At 38.2% G+C, this 24,318-nt stretch overlaps 1 protein-coding gene across 4 annotated transcripts; it reads left to right on the forward strand.

The window, feature by feature from the left end:
- The first annotated feature begins 1,294 nt into the window (after positions 1–1,294).
- LOC121395443 lies at positions 1,295–22,752 on the forward strand. Of its 4 annotated transcripts, none has more exons than XM_041568996.1 (6): positions 1,304–2,071; positions 19,155–19,318; positions 19,413–20,058; positions 20,195–20,845; positions 20,977–21,091; positions 21,759–22,752. In XM_041568996.1, exons 2-4 carry the CDS (start codon positions 19,293–19,295, stop codon positions 20,432–20,434), a joined length of 912 nt encoding a protein of 303 aa, XP_041424930.1. In that variant the 5' UTR covers positions 1,304–2,071; positions 19,155–19,292; the 3' UTR covers positions 20,435–20,845; positions 20,977–21,091; positions 21,759–22,752. The 4 variants fall into 4 exon arrangements, with proteins under 4 accessions (XP_041424929.1, XP_041424928.1, XP_041424930.1 ...); XM_041568997.1 differs by having other exon boundaries at positions 1,310–2,071; positions 20,195–20,309; positions 20,673–21,091; XM_041568994.1 differs by having other exon boundaries at positions 1,298–2,071; positions 19,413–19,533; positions 19,951–20,058; positions 20,195–22,752.
- Positions 22,753–24,318: the final 1,566 nt, after the last annotated feature.

Here is a 24,318-nt window from a genome sequence, read left to right on the forward strand (position 1 = left end):
GGGCTCATCTGGCAACATATCAGGGCAGTTGAATACAACTTTATATAGGGAGAGATAATCAGTGCAAAATAACATTGGATCATCTCCTTTCCTATACCTTGCATTCTCCAATGCATTTGTACCTTGACTTGAGGCAGACTGATCTTTAAATAAGTGGTATTTATTTACAAAGGAACTAAAAGGTATTACATAAAAAGGGAACTAACTAACATGGAGGGAGGTAGAAAGGGATAAGGAAGGATGCAATGGAAGGGAGTGGAAAGTGACTAACTAATAAAGTATTTACAATGCTCTTTATATACACATAAAGAAGACCATTCAAACAAGCATACTACACTTTTCCCAGGATAGCCACACCCAAAAGACAGTCCCAGCCAATCAAGTCGATGTCATATGATGAGCCATGGAAACCTCCAAGTTAGTAGTGTCCTGTAGATGGCAGTGTAGATCAACTGATGATGTTTAAGATGTCCTGTGGGTGGCAGTGTTGCACAGACAGTCACTTCCATATCTGACATTTGTTCCCAAGGTCTGAAACCTGTTCTGACACCTTGAGGGTGTAAACACATATCCTTTCATCCTTTGTTGTTGGGATCCTCCCATGCCATTCATTGACATTGTTGTTTCCTCACCCGAGGCCGGGTCTATGGACTCCTCTCTTTGTCCATGATAGCTGTTCCTCATTTATACAACAGTGTTAGGAGATAGATATGAAGGCAATCACCTTTTACGACAGGATAGCCTTTGTTCTGTCAGTCTTTGCGTCTGTGTTTATAGTGTACACTGCCCTGAGCCCAGAGTCACTGTTAATTCTTTAACTCACTTAGTTATGGGATATGAGATATTACAGTAGCCATTAATTTATAGCATTCAATTCATATTATTAGTTTGTATATAAATATTTATTTCATCTTGATTATCGTAGCAGTAACTTAAAGCATAAAAAGTTCTATATTAAAAATAGACTAATTGTGTAATAGAACTGAAATGGTTTTCATTTTGTAGGAAGCAGGAAAGGGACATAAAAACATCTGTAACAGGTTTAGAACACTTGTGATTCTGCACCTCCAGCAAATCTGCAAGTTGACTATGACATATTTCTCTACATGGCCGATATACAGCAGATCTGCAGGGAAATGTTAAATGTACATACCAGCTAAGGAACAGATCAGCTTGCTGGGACACACGCAGCACAGCAGAGGCAGCAGCAGCACGAGCACAGAGAGGAGTGGGAGGGGGCGGAGCCACAGCGGGAGATAGGCTGGAGGAGCGGTCCTAAAGCCAGCCGGATCTATCAGCAGCAGCCGACTTACACAAGATGTTAGGGGGCGCCTTCTTGCCGCCCCTAACATCTTGCCGGCCTAGGGGGCCTTTCCCTAAATCCGGGCCTGGTGTCGGGTAGGGACTGGGTTTGAGAGAAGCATCAGAGCTGCCCAAGCTCCTCACCTCCATGTCAAACCCTATTAGAGCAAAGGGAATTGAGGGGTTGGAGACACAAGAGGAGGCAGCTCACACTCTCCACAGTTATTTCCTCAGGACTTGACTAAGCTGAAGCCAACAGGGGGGTGCTGCTGGGTGCTGTGAGCTCGGAAGGGTCGGGACTTACTAGGTGCATCTCCTGCCAGACCAGCACAGCCCAGTACAGGGAGCCTGTAGGTTGGACCCCAGGAGCAGCTGAGCTTTCAGATGGGGTCTGATGTCCGGGATATGAATCTGTTGCCTCCAGTCTCTAGTCTGTCCGGGAACAGCAGCTGTAACATGCCAGTTAGTAGCAGTGCTTAATGGGCTCCAGTCCTGGACTTCCCCCCCGGGGCCCCTTACAGCTCCCTGACCCCTCACTCTTTTATCAAACAAGAACCCACCTGGAACCCAGACCCCCATGAAGATCAGTGTCTCAGCGCCTTTACTGTCCATTTCTCCGGTCAGTTCACTGGGACAGCCGGGGCTTGTAGGTATGGGCCCCTTGGGGCCCCAACACCCAGTCAGGCAACAACAGGCCAAGCAAGGATGTTCTCCAATGCCCCTTACCTGTCCAATTGCCTAGATAACCAACAGGGCATGAGGAATCAAGGTAAGTCACAGGGCAATTCACTATCTATCTATCTAATTTGTATATTCTGCAGTGGTGCAACTTCTCTTGGTGTTTAGATATTTTATATCATCTATCTGTGTATCTTTCTATTATATGCCTATCATCTGTCATCATCAGGCAATATCTATTATCTATATCATAATCTATCAGATATACTGCCCCTAGTATTTAACGTGTGTAATGTTGTGTGTATTATGCATATACAGATTTCTTATACACAGATGAATAGGGGGATAGACATACACAGGTGATTCGAAACATGGAGACAGGTAGCTAAGCAGATAGGTATATGTATATATATATATATATATATATATATATATATATACACACACATACATATACATACGCATATATTATTTTAAAGTCCTTAAGATCAGACACATTCGGTATCAGTGAGATTGATTGATTTGATATAAAGTGAAATAAAGTTAGAGTTTGCCCCATAGGAAGGGTGAAAAGAATTGACTGGGGAAGGTGCTGTAATATCTAACAGGATTAGTGTAATGAGGTGTAATTAGCAAGGAGGGCAGTTACTGACTCACTGTCAGAGATCTGGGGTGCAGCAGGGAGTCACCTATTCTTCTATATGGCTGATCAGTTATTCCAAACCCTGTACTGCTACTGCTGCATCTACATTCAGACTCTTGTTTCTAGCTGATCTTCCCTTTATTTATAGACACACACAAAAAAAACATAAATATATCAAAATAAAGAAAAATACAAAAAAAAAAAAGTCGCATACATTATATTTCTGCACGTTAATTACTGGAGGTGAGAATTATTGGTACAATTATTTTTCATTCTAACGAAACCTGCCACATTCGCTTTCCCATGTAACAGAACCATCTGTATTTATTTTACATAGTAACATAGTAACATAGTAACATAGTAAGTAAGGTTGAAAAAAGACACATGTCCATCGAGTTCAACCTTTTTTTTTTTGTTTTGTTTATTAACTACCTATCTGCCAGTTGATCCAGAGGAAGGCAAAAAACCCATCTGAAGCCTCTCCAATTTGCCTTAGAGGGGGAAAAATTCCTTCCTGACTCCAAAATGGCAATCGGATTAGTCCCTGGATCAACTTGGACTATGAGCTATTTCCCATAACCCTGTATTCCCTTACTTGCTAAAAAGCCATCCAACCCCTTCTTAAAGCTATCTAATGTATCAGCCTGTACAACTGATTCAGGGAGAGAATTCCACATCTTCACAGCTCTCACTGTAAAAAACCCCTTCCGAATATTTAGGCGGAACCTCTTTTCTTCTAATCGGAATGGGTGACCTCGTGTCAGCTGGAAAGACCTACTGGTAAATAAAGCATTAGAGAGATTGTTATATGATCCCTTTATATATTTATACATAGTCATCATATCACCCCTTAAGCGCCTCTTCTCCAGCGTGAACATCCCCAATTTGGCCAGTCTTTCCTCATAGCTAAGATTTTCAATACCTTTTACCAGCTTAGTTGCTCTTCTCTGTACCCTCTCTAATACAATAATTTCTTACAGCTAATTACACATTCCTAGTGATTTGGTTAGCAACGATTTTTTCCCCCCACAGACACCTATATCATTTATTAAAGGGTATACAAAATGTTTTCAAGTGTTTCTCTCAGGGCCGGATTTACCCTCCTTGCCCCCCTAGGCCCAGCTACTGTGCCCCCCCCCCCGCGATGTGAATATTTTTCCAATCAGGACATTTATGCAAAAGTGGATCAGATGGATCAACTAGCAGTTAGGCTTGTTTGAGATATATCTATATATATTCTCTATATACAGTATAGACACCTTTTTATACATAGATGCAGAGAGAGATGTGTCCCTTGTTTTGATAAGTTTGTCAATTGTGCTCCAGTGGGCAGCCGCAGCATCAGTTAAATATTTATTATAAAATAAAAAAGTCAAATCTTGGCAGCAGCATAATCTTTGTAGTTCCTATTTCTCAGCAGACATTATCCCTTATAATACATGAGTGATACTCCGAGTTCCCTGTATAACTCAGCCTGCAGCCTTGTGTCTTTATATGGTCACAGAACAACCCCTCATTGACTTCTAATATCCTTATCATTTACAGTAGGGGGTACATTATCCATTATAATACATGAGTGATACTCAGAGTTCCCTGTATAACTCAGCCTGCAGCCTTGTGCCTTTATATGGCCATAGAACCCCTCAGTGACTTCTAATATCCTTATCATTTACAGTAGGGGGTACATTATCTCTTATTATACATGAGTAATTCTCAGAGTACCCTGTTTCCAGTTGAAAAGATAATTTACAAATAGAACAAACTGTGTCTGATGTTGCACTTGGTACTGCAGTGCAGCTGTTCTTATAAGAAGCCGTTTCTGGCCGTATCTGCTGCTGCACAAGTCTGTATGTCAGATAACAGAAAACCAATATGTTCTGCTGAACCCTGCAGCTAAGATGCAAGTCAATCACATTTTGTAAACAAGGGAAAAGTGTAAGGAGGGAAGCCTAATTCTGTAATAGGTTGAAACGAAAAAGGTCCCTTATGTCGCACTCTTGTAAATTTCTTCTTAATGAAATATAATAATCATTAATTAATTAAATGGAGTAAATGGATTTAAATTAATTGAGGTTTTTAATTTCATCACACAATATATATAAAATCATGTACAAAATTCATTTATCAAATTTCATATGTAGCCATTAATTTATAGCATTCAATTCATATTATTAGTTTGTATATAAATATTTATTTCATCTTGATTATCGTAGCAGTAAATTAAAGCATAAAAAGTTCTATATTAAAAATAGACTAATTGTGTAATAGAACTGAAATGGTTTTCATTTTGTAGGAAGCAGGAAAGGGACATAAAAACATCTGTAACAGGTTTAGAACACTTGTGATTCTGCACCTCCAGCAAAGCTGCAAGTTGACTAGACATATTTCTCTACATGGCCGATATACAGCAGATCTGCAGGGGAAATGTTAAATGTACATACCAGCTAAGGAACAGATCAGCTTGCTGGGACACACGCAGCACAGCAGAGGCAGCAGCAGCACGAGCACAGAGAGGAGTGGGAGGGGGCGGAGCCACAGCGGGAGATAGGCTGGAGGAGCGGTCCTAAAGCCAGCCGGATCTATCAGCAGCAGCCGACTTACACAAGATGTTAGGGGGTGCCTTCTTGCCGCCCCTAACATCTTGCCGCCCTAGGCCCGGGCCTAGGGGGCCTTTCCCTAAATCTGGGCCTGGGCAAGAGACAATGTGCAGGACATACATACAGTGGACTTAAGATCTTTTAGACCTAAGAGTACATATGACCCTCCAAGTAGTAATGCCTCCCTAAAAATATTTCACCGTCTGCTTAATAACAATGCGATAGCAGAATATCATAAGAAATGTAAATGGAGGGGCAATTTGAGTCCCGTGGAGAAAGCGGCTATTAAGTCTTTAAAGGACAACAAAGATATTATTGTTAAGAGTGCCGATAAGTGAGGGGCAATAGTGATCTTGGATTACAGTTATTACAGGACAGAACTGTTAACACAGTTGTCAAATGTTGATAACTATGGGAAACTGACTTATGACCCCACCAGTAAGTTTAAAGGTAAATTGGAGGCCTTAACCAAACAGGTCATACAGGGCTGGTTATCCAGTGAAATAAATATTTGATCCCCGAACACCCGGTCATACCAGTTATTTATACGCTACCCAAAATCCACAAAAATCTTGACAGACCCCCAGGGAGACCTATTATAGCTAGAGTATCAATTTAGATGTGGACAAGCTGTTATTGGTGACGATGGACGTGCAGAGCTTGTATGCTTGTATACTTGTATTCCCCACACTGATGGCATTGAGGCTGTTAAACATCTTATCACAGACAATTCCAACTACACCGGCCCACCTGTTGAATACGCCCTACAATTGCTAGATTTCATACTTCGAAAGAATTATTTCAAATTTGAAAGGCAATTTTACCTACAGCGGACTGGTACCGCCATGGGATCGAGGGTAGCACCCGCTTATGCCAATGCGTTTATGTATGACTTCAAGCAGAAGAACATTTATGGTCATAATCAATTCAAAAAGCATGGCAGTTTCTATAGGTGCTATATAGACAATATATTCTTTCTATGGACCGGTACATCAGGGAAGAGTATGTGGAAAGCCTTAACCAGCTTGACGCACCTATTAAGCTCACACTAAATTACGATTCACAACAGATCAGTTTTTTGGATGTATTATTATACAAATCAGATAAGGTCCTACACACACGGATACATACTAAGGCCACAGACAGGAACACGCTGTTACATTATACCAGCCATCACCCAAAGCACCTCCTGAATTCCCTCCCTAAGTCTCAGATGATGCAGGTAGTTTGCATCGATAGTGACCCAGAACAGAAAAAGGAGGATCTTATTAAAATGGGCAAAACATTTTTGGATAGAGGTTACCCACATACATTGATTGAGGAAACCATTGATCTCACCATGTCCTTGGACAGGGAGCAATTCTTAAAACAAAATGATAACCCGGCAGAGAGGGAGAAGGCTAGTGATTTGTATTATGTGAGCAAGTATAACCCTTACAGCATCAACACTAAACATTCAGGACTAAAACATTGGGATATAGTGTCCAATGATGAAGTTCTGAGTGGCAAGGTTCCTTGTATACCCAGGTTTAGTTACTCAAGAAGTACCAACCTCAAAGAACATCTCAGCCCGTCTGATCCGGTGGGCAAATATACTCAACCACAGGCCACCCATTTTTTATCACCACGTCCAGGGGTACACCGGTGTACTGGCTGTGTGGTGTGCAGTACTCTGATCTTAGGATCAGAATTTCGACACCCAAGGACTGGTAAGAAATATAACATTAGGCATAAGATGACATGCACTACCACCATGGTGGTGTATGTAATCAAATGCCCTTGTGGTCTGTTTTATTGTGGTAAAACCGTGAGGCAACTCAAGGACAGGATCAATATGCATAGGGCAAGTATTAGGGCAGCTTTGGACCTCGATAGGAGAGTAAATCCTGACAAACAGGACATTGCCCAACAACCTGTTTTTGATCACAGGTAGTTTCAGAAAGTTGCGAGTATATTTCAGGACAATAATATTTCTAATCTAATATAACAACCACATTCTAAAACATCCCCTCTTCCGCAAGCATGGCGGATATTACAGAGGGTATATCGATGACCTGTTCTTCCTATGGTTTGGAACAGAGCAGGAACTTTTGAGCTTCTGTGCAGATTTAAACTCTATAAATAGCACTGTATGCTTCACTCTACAATATAATTGGGAATCCATTGATTTTTTGGACGTCACTATTTATAAATTGGACAATCAAATTCATACGAAGATTTTCAAAAAATCTAGGACAGGAATACTTTATTACATTATCAGAGCAGTCATCTCAGACATTTGTTACAGTCTTTACCTAAGTCTTAGATGCTACGAGCAGTTCAAATTACAAGTGATGTGACAGAAAGAGACAAAGCACTTGCAGACAGTCACAGGGTTATCCTTCGCATTTAATTGAGGAAGTTAAATCTTGGGCCATGTCTTTGGACAGAACCTCGGTACTCAGTAACACTAAACAGACAAATGAGAAAACTAGTGACGAAAATATGGATAAACTGTTCTATATGACTACATCTGGCCCGCATACCCACTTCATTTTGCAGAACTGGTCAATTGTCACAACGGATCCGGAACTTTCAAAAGTGATGAATAACAAGATTACATTTGGATATAAACGAAATAGGAATCTTAAGGAGCTACTTACACAGACAGATCAGGTGAACAAATATATCCAGAAACAACACACAGTAAGCACTAAACTATGAATATATAGATGTGGGGGATGCACTATGTGTAACACATTGATAAAGGGCAGAACATTTTCCCACCCTCATAATGGTAAAATATACAACATTAAACACAGATTGACCTGTATGTCCAGTAATGTTGTGTATATCATCAAATGCCCTTGCGGATTAATATATTGCTGCAAAACATGCAGACAACTTAAGGAATGGATCAGTATGCATTGTGCATCCATAGCGACGGCTCTGGAAACGAAACCCAAGAAGGAGGGTAAAAAGGATATATCTAAGCAACCAGTGGCACTACACTGGCTACAAGCGAAACATTCAATAACCTCCTTTAAATGCATGCCAATAGATCAGATCCCAAATCCCCCTAGAGGTGGGGATGTGGACCGTTTACTGTTGCAAAGGGAAACATTCTGGACTTACATCTAGTATAGGTCAATCTAAAAACAACTGGACTTGCTGAGTAATCAATGAAGACGTTTCACTACTCATCCGAGCAGCTTCTTCAGTTCAACTGACTGGTGTGGGTAGTTCTCGGCATATAAACTTCCCGCACCAGTCAGTTGAACTGAAGAAGCTGCTCGGATGAGTAGTGAAACGTCTTCATTGATTACTCAGCAAGTCCAGTTGTTTTTAGATTGACCTATACTAGATATACTATGACCTGGATGAATGAAAATCTTCATAGTCATTCTGGACTTACGAATTGGACTGTGTAACACCAAAGGGCCTGAATACAAATATGCACTTTAACTGTTTTTTGCAGATACGATAATAGGTAGTATATACATTTTTAACCTAATTTGTTGTTATCTTAAGGATTTACAGATGAGAATTCAGTTTCTGCAGTGAGATATTGATTGAAGCAGACTGTATGGCTAACATATATTATTTGACTAATTTGATAACAACATATATTTTTTTAGGGGAACACACTGCACTTTACTATAGCCTTTACAATTGATGAAGGTGTTTTATCTACGTATTTTATCAGCACAAAATATTCAAAAACACTGTTTATAAATGCTTTTTATGAATACTAAATTGGTTTTAGGTCACTTCCTGTATGCACTGATGGAGGGTGGGTATAAATTGTGTATCACTATATGCATATTTACCTTGAAAAGGTCCCAGTGGGGACCGAAAAGTCACGTCGGTTATGCACATAACATAATAATATATTGTGTTTTGTATGAAAACCCCAGTGTTGCTGGTCTTTTTTTTGATCCAGTCCATCCAGTGTATGCACTCTTACCAGATATTCCAAACAATTATGCACTCTTACCAGATATTCCAAACAATTTAGGGTGCGTGGGTCAATATTGTTCAGATAAGATAATCAAAGGACTCACACTCCAATTCCTTTTTCGTGAATAAACGTGTTAATTTATTTTTAGTTGCATTTTTCCAACATTTTGGCCCACATTAAAGGTAAAATAAAGGCCCTAATGTGGGCCGAAACGTTGGAAAAATGCAACTAAAAATAAATTAACACGTTTATTCACGAAAAAGGAATTGGAGTGCGATCCTTTGATTATCTTATATATATATATATATATATATATATATATATATATATATATATATATATATATATATATATATATATATATATATATATATGAAAAAGAGCGACACTCACAGGGTTGTTTTCAATGCAGGCAAATTGTATTTATTCCACTCAACGTTTCGATCCCCAACAGGGATCTTCGTCAGGAGATTATATAAGATTATAATCCTTCGATCGTACTATCTGCGCTAAATCCTTCGACTTCAATATTCGAAGTCGAAGGATTTTAATTCCCAGTCGAATATCGAGGGTTAATTAACCCTCGATATTCAACCCTTGGTGAATCGGCCCCTGATTCACCTAATAAAGGCACTAAAGATTTTTTATTTAGATCACAGATAAATATACTGTTTTGGACAGTATAGGTTGGATCAGTTATACATTACATACTTATATAGATAGGTATGCACACTCAAAAGAAGGCAAGTATGGTATATTTAAAATAAAGTTTTACTTGTTTATGCAAATAATACACACAAAGCCACAATAGTAGGCCTGTATAATACAATACATAAGCTTACATGGTATATACCTAACGTTTAAACACAGCCACAATTACATAACAGTAAACAGTAAGTATTACAATTATACAGCAAGGAGCAGATACACCTACCACCAGTATGAGAATGGCCCCAACGTTTCGGCGTAAGCCTTTGTCAAGGGGATTCTGACGTTTGCCCTATCGTGTGGAGCTATAAATACCCTGTTCAATTACCACATGGTGTGTGACGTCACTTCCGCCTATGTCACTTCCGCGGATGAATCATCCGCTTAGCAACACGGCTCTCTATATTGTACTTGCCTGCACTACAGGGAAAGCATGCGCTCATGTTTACTCTGTCGCTAGGTAACCAAAACATGGGGTAACTCACGATAGTTCACATAGCAACCAAATGTCATCCAGCAACACAGGATATAAACCATACTACTAATTAATCACAGATCAAAACAAAAAACCAATTTATCATATAGATAAAACATATAAATATATGTTCTAAAGTGCTTGTGTGCAGAATTAATTGATTTATACCATTGCATATAATAAAATCGATAAAGTTGGTCATATGACCTCAAAAGTGGGTATGTGCTTATAATCATGTGTCTCAATGTATCCAATCGATGATCTGGGTCATATGACCTCTAAAGTGGGTGTGTGCTTATAATCATGTGTCCAATGTGTATAATCGATGACCTGGGTCATATGACCTCTAAAGTTAGTATGTGCTTATAATCATGTGTCTCAATGTGTCCAATCATATGTAGGGAATTCATGTAAAAAGATTTGTTCATAAAAATACATATAATAACCAATCATCTTTCATTAGTTCATTATAGTGACAATCAATATTATAATGCAGCAAGGATACCAGACACACGATGGCTAGTGAAGCGGGGATAACCCCTGCGTGTTTATTGCGTCAAATGTAACGTTTCGGGGGCGTGCCCCTTCGTCAGACATGCAGAACAATTCACACAGTGTGCTTTATAGCGTAAGTAATTAGCATAATTATATCCATATAAAATAATTAAACAAAAACATGATCTCAAACATTTTAGAAGAGGAAAATTTTTTTTAAAAAACCATTTTTATACAAAAGTGTCCAAGTTGCTTAAAAATCTTCTTTTTATCCCTTGTAAATTTTGTGACAGTTATATTTAGAAACATGAAGCACCTGTGTGCGCACAAACCGTATACAATATATATAAAAACAAAAATCAAAAATGAAGTATTTACTAAATGTCCCAATTGACACTCTTAGTAATAAACTTTTAAAGCCAAATGGCTGGCATTACTCCCATAAGAGATACTATCTTACCCTCCTCATAAGCTTTCCCTGGGTTGTATCGAATCAATGAAAGTATCTAGAATGGAGAAATAGTTATAATTAGTTGCAATTCAGTTGGTGGATAACAAGATAGGAAGTAGAGACACAGTTACAAGTAGCAATTCATATTGAATTCTTCATTTAACCCACGAGGTTGTTTAGTCTGTAGTAGCCAAATCCAATAGCATTCACGTTGTAATAAATACCTTTTTGTTTCGTGTTCTGTTTTACCCCATACCTTTTCTAATATTTGCCATCTTACTTGGGAGACAGTATGATTTTTGTCAAAGAAGTGTCTTGCTAATGTGGTTTCTTTTCTTTTCTTTCCTATTGTTGGTTCATCTTCCTTAGGAGGTTGATAATTTCGAATGACCGATTTATGTTCATTTAATCGTGTTTTCATGCTCCTGCTGGTTTGGCCTATATAGGCCAAACCGCACGGGCATTTTATGGTGTATATTATATTACTGCTGTCACAAGTGTGAAAACCTTTGATGTCATGTTGTGTCCCTTTTTGGGGTGTTGTACTGTACTCCCTTTAATAATACCGTTACAGTGGCTACATTTACGGCAAGGAAAAGTGCCATTAGTTTGAGTTGTGGGGAATGGTTTTCTTTCTGTCTGATGTTTAGGTTTTATACAGTCCCCTATGCTTCTCCCTTTCTTATATGAAAAGAGTGGTGGTGGGCCGAATAATTTCCCATGTTTAGGGTCTGATTTTAAGATGCCCCAATATTTAGAATTATTTTGCGTACAGTTTTGGCATTAGCACTATAGGTCGAGATGAAGGGTATTCTATTTAGGGTTTTTGATGTTTTCTTCCCTTTTGTTAATGTGCTTTCTCTAGGCGTTTCCCCAATCTCCTTTTGTATGCTACTTAGATGTTCCTTGTCGTAGCCTCTGTCCACGAATTTTTTTAACATGTTAGTTGATTCTGTCATATAAAGTTCCTTAGTAGATGTTATTCTACGTACTCTAGTGAATTGGCTACGTGGTAATCCTTTAATGAGGGCAGGTGGATGGAAACTATTGGCCTTTAGTAAGTTGTTTCTGTCCGTGGGTTTCTTGTACAGTGTAGTGGTAAATGCACCCCCTGTAAATGTTATATCCACATCTAGAAAATGTAAGATATTTGGGTTACTCTCCAGTGTGAACTTAATGGAATGGTGAATACCATTCAAATACCCCAAAAACTCTGCCAATTTTTCTTTGGTGCCTTTCCATATAAAGAAGGTGTCGTCCACATATCGCATGTAGTGTTCTATATATTTACTATATTCGCTGTTAGCTGTAATATAAGTGGTTTCAAAAAAATCCATGAACACATTTGCATATGTTGGTGCCATATTAGCCCCCATTGCGCAGCCTTGTAGTTGTAAAAAATATTCATTATCAAATTTAAAATAATTTTTAGTTAGTACCATGTCAAGCAATGTGCAGACAAAATTTATCTTAAAACTTGGGCATTTGGTGTGAGTTAAAAAAGTTCTTATGCACTCGATACCCTCTTCATGGGGGATTGACGTGTACAAATCTTTCACGTCCAGTGAGCAAAGTAGAAACTCACCTTCTGGTGGAGATATGGCATTAAACTTGTTTAAAAAATCAGTAGTGTCACTTAAACAGTACTTTAACAAGGCCTTGGTCTCCTGTAGTTGTGTATCCACATATATAGCTAATGGCTGAAGAATGGATCCTATATTGGATACTATAGGTCTGCCCGGTGGTTTACTTAAATCTTTGTGTATTTTTGGGAGAAAGTAGATATTCGGTACTTTATCAGAAGGTGGACTTAAAAGATTACACATTTCCTCTGTGATGATACCCTCTGTGACCGCATCATTTAGAAAATCTTAATTCCTTAGCAAATTTATTCGTGGGATCCCCCTTCAATTTTTTGTAATGTGTTACATTATGAAGTTGTCTCTCCGCTTCAACAATGTAATCAGATTTATTCATTATCACAGTTGCTCCTCCTTTGTCGGCTCTGGTGATAAGTATAGAGTCATTTTGCCCAAGTGTTTTAAGGGCCTTGTGTTCTTCTAAAGATAAATTTTTATGATGGTTATTTTTCTTTTTTGTTTTATTCACTTTTTCGAAATGTTGCTCTATATCCATTAACACCAGAGTCTCAAAGGTTTCAATACTGGGAAAATTACCCGGTGGGGAGAAATTACTTTTAACCCCAAGTTTACTCCTTAATTTTAGCACCGTGTCGTCTTTCTGAGTGCCAACAGATTTATCTGAAAAAAATGCTTTTAATTTCAATGCTCTCACAAACTTAAATATATCTTTAGTAATGTCAAAGTGTGAACTAATACAAGTTGGTACATAGTTAAGTCCCTTATTAAGTACTGACAGTTCAGAAGGAGTTAATGTGTGTGTGGATAAATTAACCACATTATTTACCTCCGTTGTCTCCGATCCCCCTGTCTCCTGGGGTCTGTCCCGTGTGGTAATTTTTCTTGATCTTTTCTTTTTGCCTTTGTTTGATTCGGGCCCACTCCTAAAAAAGGCGAGGTAGAGGCTTGTGAAGAAATAGGCGATGCGTCTGCTGATGTTGTTGCTTGTGAAGTTGGGGTGCTTTGTAAGTAACTGGAGACATCCCTTCTCTTGTGTTGTATTTTCCGTGATTCCTTCCAACTGTAGACTTCTCCCTTCTCGTAGTCGCGAGTGTCGCGCCTGAATTTGCGCAGTTTCGTTAATAGGATTTCTTGCTGTAGTTTCACGATCTTCTGATCCAGTTCCTGCAGTAGCGTGTTGTCGCCGCCCTCCATCTTGGATTTGCAGCTTTCTTCCGTGGTATGAATTTGTTGCTTTAGCTCTTTTAATCCGCTCTGCAGTTGTTGTATAGTTAGCGTTATGAGGTCCAAGCTGCATCGATTCAAGATGCCTTGCCATTTTTGTAAAAAGTCACGATCCTCCCGAAACAGAACTGGGGTCAGCCGAATGCGTAACGGCTGACCCCAGTTCTGTTTCGGGAGGATCGTGACTTTTTACAAAAATGGCAAGGCATCTTGAATCGATGCAGCTTGACCTCATAACGCTAACTATACAACAACTGCAGAGCGGATTAAAAGAGCTAAAGCAACAAATTCATACCACGGAAGAAAGCTGCAAATCCAAGATGGAGGGCGGCGACAACACGCTACTGCAGGAACTGGATCAGAAGATCGTGAAACTACAGCAAGAAATCCTATTAACGAAACTGCGCAAATTCAGGCGCGACACTCGCGACTACGAGAAGGGAGAAGTCTACAGTTGGAAGGAATCACGGAAAATACAACACAAGAGAAGGGATGTCTCCAGTTACTTACAAAGCACCCCAACTTCACAAGCAACAACATCAGCAGACGCATCGCCTATTTCTTCACAAGCCTCTACCTCGCCTTTTTTAGGAGTGGGCCCGAATCAAACAAAGGCAAAAAGAAAAGATCAAGAAAAATTACCACACGGGACAGACCCCAGGAGACAGGGGGATCGGAGACAACGGAGGTAAATAATGTGGTTAATTTATCCACACACACATTAACTCCTTCTGAACTGTCAGTACTTAATAAGGGACTTAACTATGTACCAACTTGTATTAGTTCACACTTTGACATTACTAAAGATATATTTAAGTTTGTGAGAGCATTGAAATTAAAAGCATTTTTTTCAGATAAATCTGTTGGCACTCAGAAAGACGACACGGTGCTAAAATTAAGGAGTAAACTTGGGGTTAAAAGTAATTTCTCCCCACCGGGTAATTTTCCCAGTATTGAAACCTTTGAGACTCTGGTGTTAATGGATATAGAGCAACATTTCGAAAAAAGTGAATAAAACAAAAAAGAAAAATAACCATCATAAAAATTTATCTTTAGAAGAACACAAGGCCCTTAAAACACTTGGGCAAAATGACTCTATACTTATCACCAGAGCCGACAAAGGAGGAGCAACTGTGATAATGAATAAATCTGATTACATTGTTGAAGCGGAGAGACAACTTCATAATGTAACACATTACAAAAAATTGAAGGGGGATCCCACGAATAAATTTGCTAAGGAAATTAAGATTTTTCTAAATGATGCGGTCACAGAGGGTATCATCACAGAGGAAATGTGTAATCTTTTAAGTCCACCTTCTGATAAAGTACCGAATATCTACTTTCTCCCAAAAATACACAAAGATTTAAGTAAACCACCGGGCAGACCTATAGTATCCAATATAGGATCCATTCTTCAGCCATTAGCTATATATGTGGATACACAACTACAGGAGACCAAGGCCTTGTTAAAGTACTGTTTAAGTGACACTACTGATTTTTTAAACAAGTTTAATGCCATATCTCCACCAGAAGGTGAGTTTCTACTTTGCTCACTGGACGTGAAAGATTTGTACACGTCAATCCCCCATGAAGAGGGTATCGAGTGCATAAGAACTTTTTTAACTCACACCAAATGCCCAAGTTTTAAGATAAATTTTGTCTGCACATTGCTTGACATGGTACTAACTAAAAATTATTTTAAATTTGATAATGAATATTTTTTACAACTACAAGGCTGCGCAATGGGGGCTAATATGGCACCAACATATGCAAATGTGTTCATGGATTTTTTTGAAACCACTTATATTACAGCTAACAGCGAATATAGTAAATATATAGAACACTACATGCGATATGTGGACGACACCTTCTTTATATGGAAAGGCACCAAAGAAAAATTGGCAGAGTTTTTGGGGTATTTGAATGGTATTCACCATTCCATTAAGTTCACACTGGAGAGTAACCCAAATATCTTACATTTTCTAGATGTGGATATAACATTTACAGGGGGTGCATTTACCACTACACTGTACAAGAAACCCACGGACAGAAACAACTTACTAAAGGCCAATAGTTTCCATCCACCTGCCCTCATTAAAGGATTACCACGTAGCCAATTCACTAGAGTACGTAGAATAACATCTACTAAGGAACTTTATATGACAGAATCAACTAACATGTTAAAAAAATTCGTGGACAGAGGCTACGACAAGGAACATCTAAGTAGCATACAAAAGGAGATTGGGGAAACGCCTAGAGAAAGCACATTAACAAAAGGGAAGAAAACATCAAAAACCCTAAATAGAATACCCTTCATCTCGACCTATAGTGCTAATGCCAAAACTGTACGCAAAATAATTCTAAAATATTGGGGCATCTTAAAATCAGACCCTAAACATGGGAAATTATTCGGCCCACCACCACTCTTTTCATATAAGAAAGGGAGAAGCATAGGGGACTGTATAAAACCTAAACATCAGACAGAAAGAAAACCATTCCCCACAACTCAAACTAATGGCACTTTTCCTTGCCGTAAATGTAGCCACTGTAACGGTATTATTAAAGGGAGTACAGTACAACACCCCCAAAAAGGGACACAACATGACATCAAAGGTTTTCACACTTGTGACAGCAGTAATATAATATACACCATAAAATGCCCGTGCGGTTTGGCCTATATAGGCCAAACCAGCAGGAGCATGAAAACACGAGTAAATGAACATAAATCGGTCATTCGAAATTATCAACCTCCTAAGGAAGATGAACCAACAATAGGAAAGAAAAGAAAAGAAACCACATTAGCAAGACACTTCTTTGACAAAAATCATACTGTCTCCCAAGTAAGATGGCAAATATTAGAAAAGGTATGGGGTAAAACAGAACACGAAACAAAAAGGTATTTATTACAACGTGAATGCTATTGGATTTGGCTACTACAGACTAAACAACCTCGTGGGTTAAATGAAGAATTCAATATGAATTGCTACTTGTAACTGTGTCTCTACTTCCTATCTTGTTATCCACCAACTGAATTGCAACTAATTATAACTATTTCTCCATTCTAGATACTTTCATTGATTCGATACAACCCAGGGAAAGCTTATGAGGAGGGTAAGATAGTATCTCTTATGGGAGTAATGCCAGCCATTTGGCTTTAAAAGTTTATTACTAAGAGTGTCAATTGGGACATTTAGTAAATACTTCATTTTTGATTTTTGTTTTTATATATATTGTATACGGTTTGTGCGCACACAGGTGCTTCATGTTTCTAAATATAACTGTCACAAAATTTACAAGGGATAAAAAGAAGATTTTTAAGCAACTTGGACACTTTTGTATAAAAATGGTTTTTTAAAAAAATTTTTCCTCTTCTAAAATGTTTGAGATCATGTTTTTGTTTAATTATTTTATATGGATATAATTATGCTAATTACTTACGCTATAAAGCACACTGTGTGAATTGTTCTGCATGTCTGACGAAGGGGCACGCCCCCGAAACGTTACATTTGACGCAATAAACACGCAGGGGTTATCCCCGCTTCACTAGCCATCGTGTGTCTGGTATCCTTGCTGCATTCAAGTAGGAGAGGCGCCGACCGCTCCAACCAACACCGGGCTGCTACTTCAAGAGAGAGGTGGGGAAAGAGGATCTTTGTTTATCGTGAATCAATATTATAAAACAGTCCATATTGTGCAATCTAATATTAAACAATATAAAAACAGACCCGTGGTCAGTGCAATATATTTAAAGTGACAGTGCTCATTAACATATTTCCTCGTTTTTTCGTTTTTTTTAAAAAAAAAACCTTTGGTGAGGTTAATAGGAGGACACAAAAATTCAATGGATAATCCATCACTCATTTCTTATATGATCTGTGAAGATAGTAGAAATAGTAACATATAAATAAGGTTAAAAACAATTATTAAAAACATCAGAAAAACATTACTATATAGTAAACTCATATAGGTACACAGGCTGAGGTCCTACGACTCACATCAAAATTCTTAATAAGAGGAAAGCCTCATTGTTTAACACAATGTCCATCAGAGGTCAATTACCAATATTGAAGGTAACATTAAAAAAACAGTGATAATTCCCTATCCTCATTTAGACCATTCGGAGATAGGGTTTGTAACCTATATATCCACTTCAATTCACGCTGTTTCAATAGAATTTCCCTATTACCACCACGGGTAGGGGTTCTTACTCGTTCTATCCCCATAAACTTCAGTTGACTGACCTGATGGTTTGCTTCCATGAAGTGCCTTGCCAAAGGGGATGTATGTTTCTTAAGTCTAACATCACTTCTGTGTTCCCCAATCCTAATACTGAGGGACCTGGTAGTTTCCCCTACATATACTTTACCACAAGGACATTTTACCATATATATGACATAGTCAGTCTGACAATTTATGTAGTCTGTCATTTCATACTCCCTACCCGTCATCGGGTGATAGAATTTATCTGTGCGCATCACAAAATTGCAATTAACGCACCTTCCACACATTAAACATTCCCTTAGCCCCACTCAGCCTGTAGTTTCTGTTTAACCACATTGATATCAACCCTTAATTTCATCAGCTTTGTTTGAACTCCTTCCACTGTTAGTGTCATCAAATCCAAACGTGGGCCCACGTTATGTAAAGAGGACACTACACATTGTAAAAATTGGGAGAAGATCCTCAATAAATGCAGTTTGGATTTGATGACACTAACAGTGGAAGGAGTTCAAACAAAGCTGATGAAATTAAGGGTTGATATCAATGTGGTTAAACAGAAACTACAGGCTGCACTTAATGAGGGTGAAATGAACAATTTTGAAACACAATTAAGGGATATGACAGCTAAGCATAAATCTGACCTGCTGAAAGTAAAAATGGATAAATTCAAAAGGGATACTATTGACTATCAGGAGGAAAGGGTGTATAATTGGAAGAGACCTTTCATTAGGAAGAGACAATATAGTAAAACACGGTCTGTGGATAGTGAGGGGGCTAGTGGCTCAGAAAATTCGGACACTTCCTCTAGTTCTTTTTTAGACAGAGGTACAAGAGGAAAACCAGGAGAGGGAGGAAAAGGAAGAAAGGAACAAAGGAGCCTGTAGCCTTCCAAATGTCCACCAGGACGAAAGTACGCTAGTAGTCAATATCAGCGCAAGGATTTTAACGGATGCCGAGATGAGTGTTCTCTCCAAAGGTTTGGGGTATGTACCTACTAACAATGGTGACCGATTATGTCTTGATGTTGAATTGGAGAAATTTTTTCGTCTTTTAAGACTTAAGGCTCATTTTGCACAGGAAACGTCGGACAATAATATGCCACCATTGGGGAAAAATAATGATGATGATGATGACACACAGGAAACAGAGGATATGCAAACAGAATCTTGGTATGACACGACCAAATGTAGACCAAAAAGTAAGTTTTTTTCCCCCAATGACTAATCACTGCGTTGAGACATTTGTAAAGGCAGTAGAAAGGGACATTGGAAAACTAGAATGGTCAAAAAGACATAGTAAAACCCTAAATCTATCTAGGGAGGAACGCGTGGCTTTGCAGACTTTGAAAGATGATACTTCCATCATCATTAAGCCAGCCGACAAAGGTGGCGCTATAGTGGTCATGGACATGGAAACATACAGGGGGGAGGCACTCTCTCAGTTACAAGACACAACGCATTACAGGATATTAGGTGGGGATCCGACAAATGATTTGAAACAGATGATAGATAATCTATTAAAGATCAGTGAAGAAGCTGGTATCATTACAAACCGTTTAAAAAATTTTTTGCAGGTTGATAACCCCATAATACCTGTCTTTTATCTTTTACCAAAGATACACAAAAATCTGCAGAGACCACCAGGGAGACCCATTGTGGCAGGAATGTCGTCTATATTTCAACCTATAGCAGTCATGTTGGACACTGTCCTCAATCCTATAGTGGTATGTACTAAGTTCCTATGTTAAGGACACTACTGATTTCATTAATAAGCTAAATGAGATTGAATTGAACACAAAAGATGTATTTCTTTGCACAATGGACGTCTCCTCCCTCTATACCTCTATCCCCCATGATCAGGGAATCGAGGTTATCACAGCAGCAATGGCAGATCTTGGATTACCAGGGGGAGTGGTGGATTTACTTCTACAACTTCTGGGATGGATCCTGAAAAGGAATTATTTCCTCTTTGAAGGTAAATTCTATGAACAAAGCCAAGGCACATCAATGGGTTCTAATGTTGCTCCTGCATATGCAAATTTATACATGGCACACTTTGAAGACAATTTTGTCTATAATAATCAGGAGTTTTGGCCCTAATATTGATGTGGCTTCGCTATATAGACGATCTATTCTTTGTCTGGCAAGGGACAGAGGAATCACTAAAACTATTTGTAGATCACCTCAATTCCAGGATTCCAACTATAAAATTCACTTTGGAGTATGATAGAAATCAGATACACTTTCTAGACGTGACAGTCAGGCTACAAGATGGGAAGTTCTCCACTGATATATATAGGAAACCGACTGACAGAATCACTTATCTAAATCCACACAGTTTTCACCCACCCTCTACAATCAAAGGGCTACCATATAGCCAAATGTTACGAACAAGACGCATTGTAAGTGAAGATGACAAATTTGAAGAGAGAGCAGAAGAAATGATGACCCACTTTGAGAGTAGAGGCTATGGGACAGATATGTTGGAAACAGCCAGGGAGAAAGTAAAAGGTACATCGAGAACGACCCTATTATCCAAAAAAGCAAAGAAAAAATCAGACAGATTACCCTTTGTCACTACATACTCAAGACAATCAGGTAGGGTAAAAAAGATAATATATCGACACTGGCATTTATTACAGATGGACCAGAGGTTAAAACCATGGGTGGCGGAACCTCCAATGATGGCCTATAAAAGATCAAGCAACCTGAGGGACCATCTGGTCCATGCGTTAATTGAACCACAAAAGAAGCAAGGTACTTGGCTGAGTGGGGCTAAGGGAATGTTTAAGTGTGGAAGGTGCGTTAATTGCAATTTTGTGATGCGCACAGATAAATTCTATCACCCGATGACGGGTAGGGAGTATGAAATGACAGACTACATAAATTGTCAGACTGACTATGTCATATATATGGTAAAATGTCCTTGTGGTAAAGTATATGTAGGGGAAACTACCAGGTCCCTCAGTATTAGGATTGGGGAACACAGAAGTGATGTTAGACTTAAGAAACATACATCCCCTTTGGCAAGGCACTTCATGGAAGCAAACCATCAGGTCAGTCAACTGAAGTTTATGGGGATAGAACGAGTAAGAACCCCTACCCGTGGTGGTAATAGGGAAATTCTATTGAAACAGCGTGAATTGAAGTGGATATATAGGTTACAAACCCTATCTCCGAATGGTCTAAATGAGGATAGGGAATTATCACTGTTTTTTTAATGTTACCTTCAATATTGGTAATTGACCTCTGATGGACATTGTGTTAAACAATGAGGCTTTCCTCTTATTAAGAATTTTGATGTGAGTCGTAGGACCTCAGCCTGTGTACCTATATGAGTTTACTATATAGTAATGTTTTTCTGATGTTTTTAATAATTGTTTTTAACCTTATTTATATGTTACTATTTCTACTATCTTCACAGATCATATAAGAAATGAGTGATGGATTATCCATTGAATTTTTGTGTCCTCCTATTAACCTCACCAAAGGTTTTTTTTTTAAAAAAAACGAAAAAACGAGGAAATATGTTAATGAGCACTGTCACTTTAAATATATTGCACTGACCACGGGTCTGTTTTTATATTGTTTAATATTAGATTGCACAATATGGACTGTTTTATAATATTGATTGTCACTATAATGAACTAATGAAAGATGATTGGTTATTATATGTATTTTTATGAACAAATCTTTTTACATGAATTCCCTACATATGATTGGACACATTGAGACACATGATTATAAGCACATACTAACTTTAGAGGTCATATGACCCAGGTCATCGATTATACACATTGGACACATGATTATAAGCACACACCCACTTTAGAGGTCATATGACCCAGATCATCGATTGGATACATTGAGACACATGATTATAAGCACATACCCACTTTTGAGGTCATATGACCAACTTTATCGATTTTATTATATGCAATGGTATAAATCAATTAATTCTGCACACAAGCACTTTAGAACATATATTTATATGTTTTATCTATATGATAAATTGGTTTTTTGTTTTGATCTGTGATTAATTAGTAGTATGGTTTATATCCTGTGTTGCTGGATGACATTTGGTTGCTATGTGAACTATCGTGAGTTACCCCATGTTTTGGTTACCTAGCGACAGAGTAAACATGAGCGCATGCTTTCCCTGTAGTGCAGGCAAGTACAATATAGAGAGCCGTGTTGCTAAGCGGATGATTCATCCGCGGAAGTGACATAGGCGGAAGTGACGTCACACACCATGTGGTAATTGAACAGGGTATTTATAGCTCCACACGATAGGGCAAACGTCAGAATCCCCTTGACAAAGGCTTACGCCGAAACGTTGGGGCCATTCTCATACTGGTGGTAGGTGTATCTGCTCCTTGCTGTATAATTGTAATACTTACTGTTTACTGTTATGTAATTGTGGCTATGTTTAAACGTTAGGTATATACCATGTAAGCTTATGTATTGTATTATACAGGCCTACTATTGTGGCTTTGTGTGTATTATTTGCATAAACAAGTAAAACTTTATTTTAAATATACCATACTTGCCTTCTTTTGAGTGTGCATACCTATCTATATATTGTTACGTTGTGGGGTACCCATTGTAGGGGTACCCTTTTGATGTTTGCACCTCTTGCACTGTTTACCTACAGCATTTGCTGAATTGGTGTGCCCTCCACCCATTACTAAATTCTGTATACATTACATACTTCCCTGCACTACTATGGTTTCCATATATATGTGTATATATATATGTGTGTGTGTATATATGTATATATATATGTGTGTGTGTATATATATGTATGTATGTATATATATATGTATGTATGTATATATATATGTGTATATACATATGTGTACATGTGTATATATATACATGGTTTGTTACACTACAATATCCTTGAAAAAGGTCCCCAGGTGGGACCGAAACGTCGGATAAAAATGTGTTTTGTTTGAAAATAAACACTATTGCTTCACTACAGAACAGTGTGTGCTGATCCTTCATATATATATATATGTTTATATATATGGAAAAATACAAGATTTCCCTGCACTCAACCCATTATCTATATATTTAAGACAGAGACATTTTGTGCCTACTGCTACTGAAAATGCCTTACCCTTTAAACAAAACAGGGATTGTTTGTCCATGTATTGCAATATATTTAAGCTGGCCAACTACGTCAAAGTCATCCCATATCTGGCCAGTCCTACGCTTAAATTTCATTCGGATTCATTAAGAATTCTATTGCTTCATTATACATTTTACAAAGGGACTAAGTTTTACCTGCAACTTACTTGCTGCTTTCAAAGTAAAACTCCCAAACTTGGCTGCCCTTTTTTGTTCTATTTGCACTTACCTGCAATATTTTCTATAGATAACACTATTTAGATATGAATGAGATTTTATATACACAATTGATTTTAACCTTGACATCAGCTCACATTATGTTTTAATAATTTTAGGCACTAGAGGCCGCACAGGTGGTGATTTGATGTGTGTGTATATATATATATATATATATATATATATATATATATATATATATATATATATATATATATATACATACATACATACATACATACATACATACATACATACATATATATGTATAATGGTCACATGATAGAAGTGAGATAACTTTAACCACACATTTTAGCATTTGATTAATATTATACACACAGATGTGATGTTTTAATGAGGGATTTACCCTGATTGGGTGAGGGGGCTATTTAATGATGTGTTTCACTTCCTGTTGTTATCCTGACGACGGCTCCATGTGAGCCGAAACGCGTCGATACACCATGTACTAATAAATGATTTGTTGACACACACTGGATGGTGATCACTGTGAGTGCTTTCATGGACTGCTCTCTCTCTCTCTCTCTCTCTCTCTCTCTCTCTCTCTCTCTCTCTATATATATATATATATATATATATATATATATATATGCATATATATATAATTATATTGTATT

This window comes from Xenopus laevis, chromosome 7L (assembly GCF_017654675.1).
Source record: "Xenopus laevis strain J_2021 chromosome 7L, Xenopus_laevis_v10.1, whole genome shotgun sequence".
Taxonomy (NCBI): domain Eukaryota; kingdom Metazoa; phylum Chordata; class Amphibia; order Anura; family Pipidae; genus Xenopus; species Xenopus laevis.

Bases quoted from the DNA above. Each gene is read 5' to 3' on its own strand.
- LOC121395443 (XM_041568995.1), top strand. From the start codon at position 20,440: ATGTGGCTTCGCTATATAGACGATCTATTCTTTGTCTGGCAAGGGACA.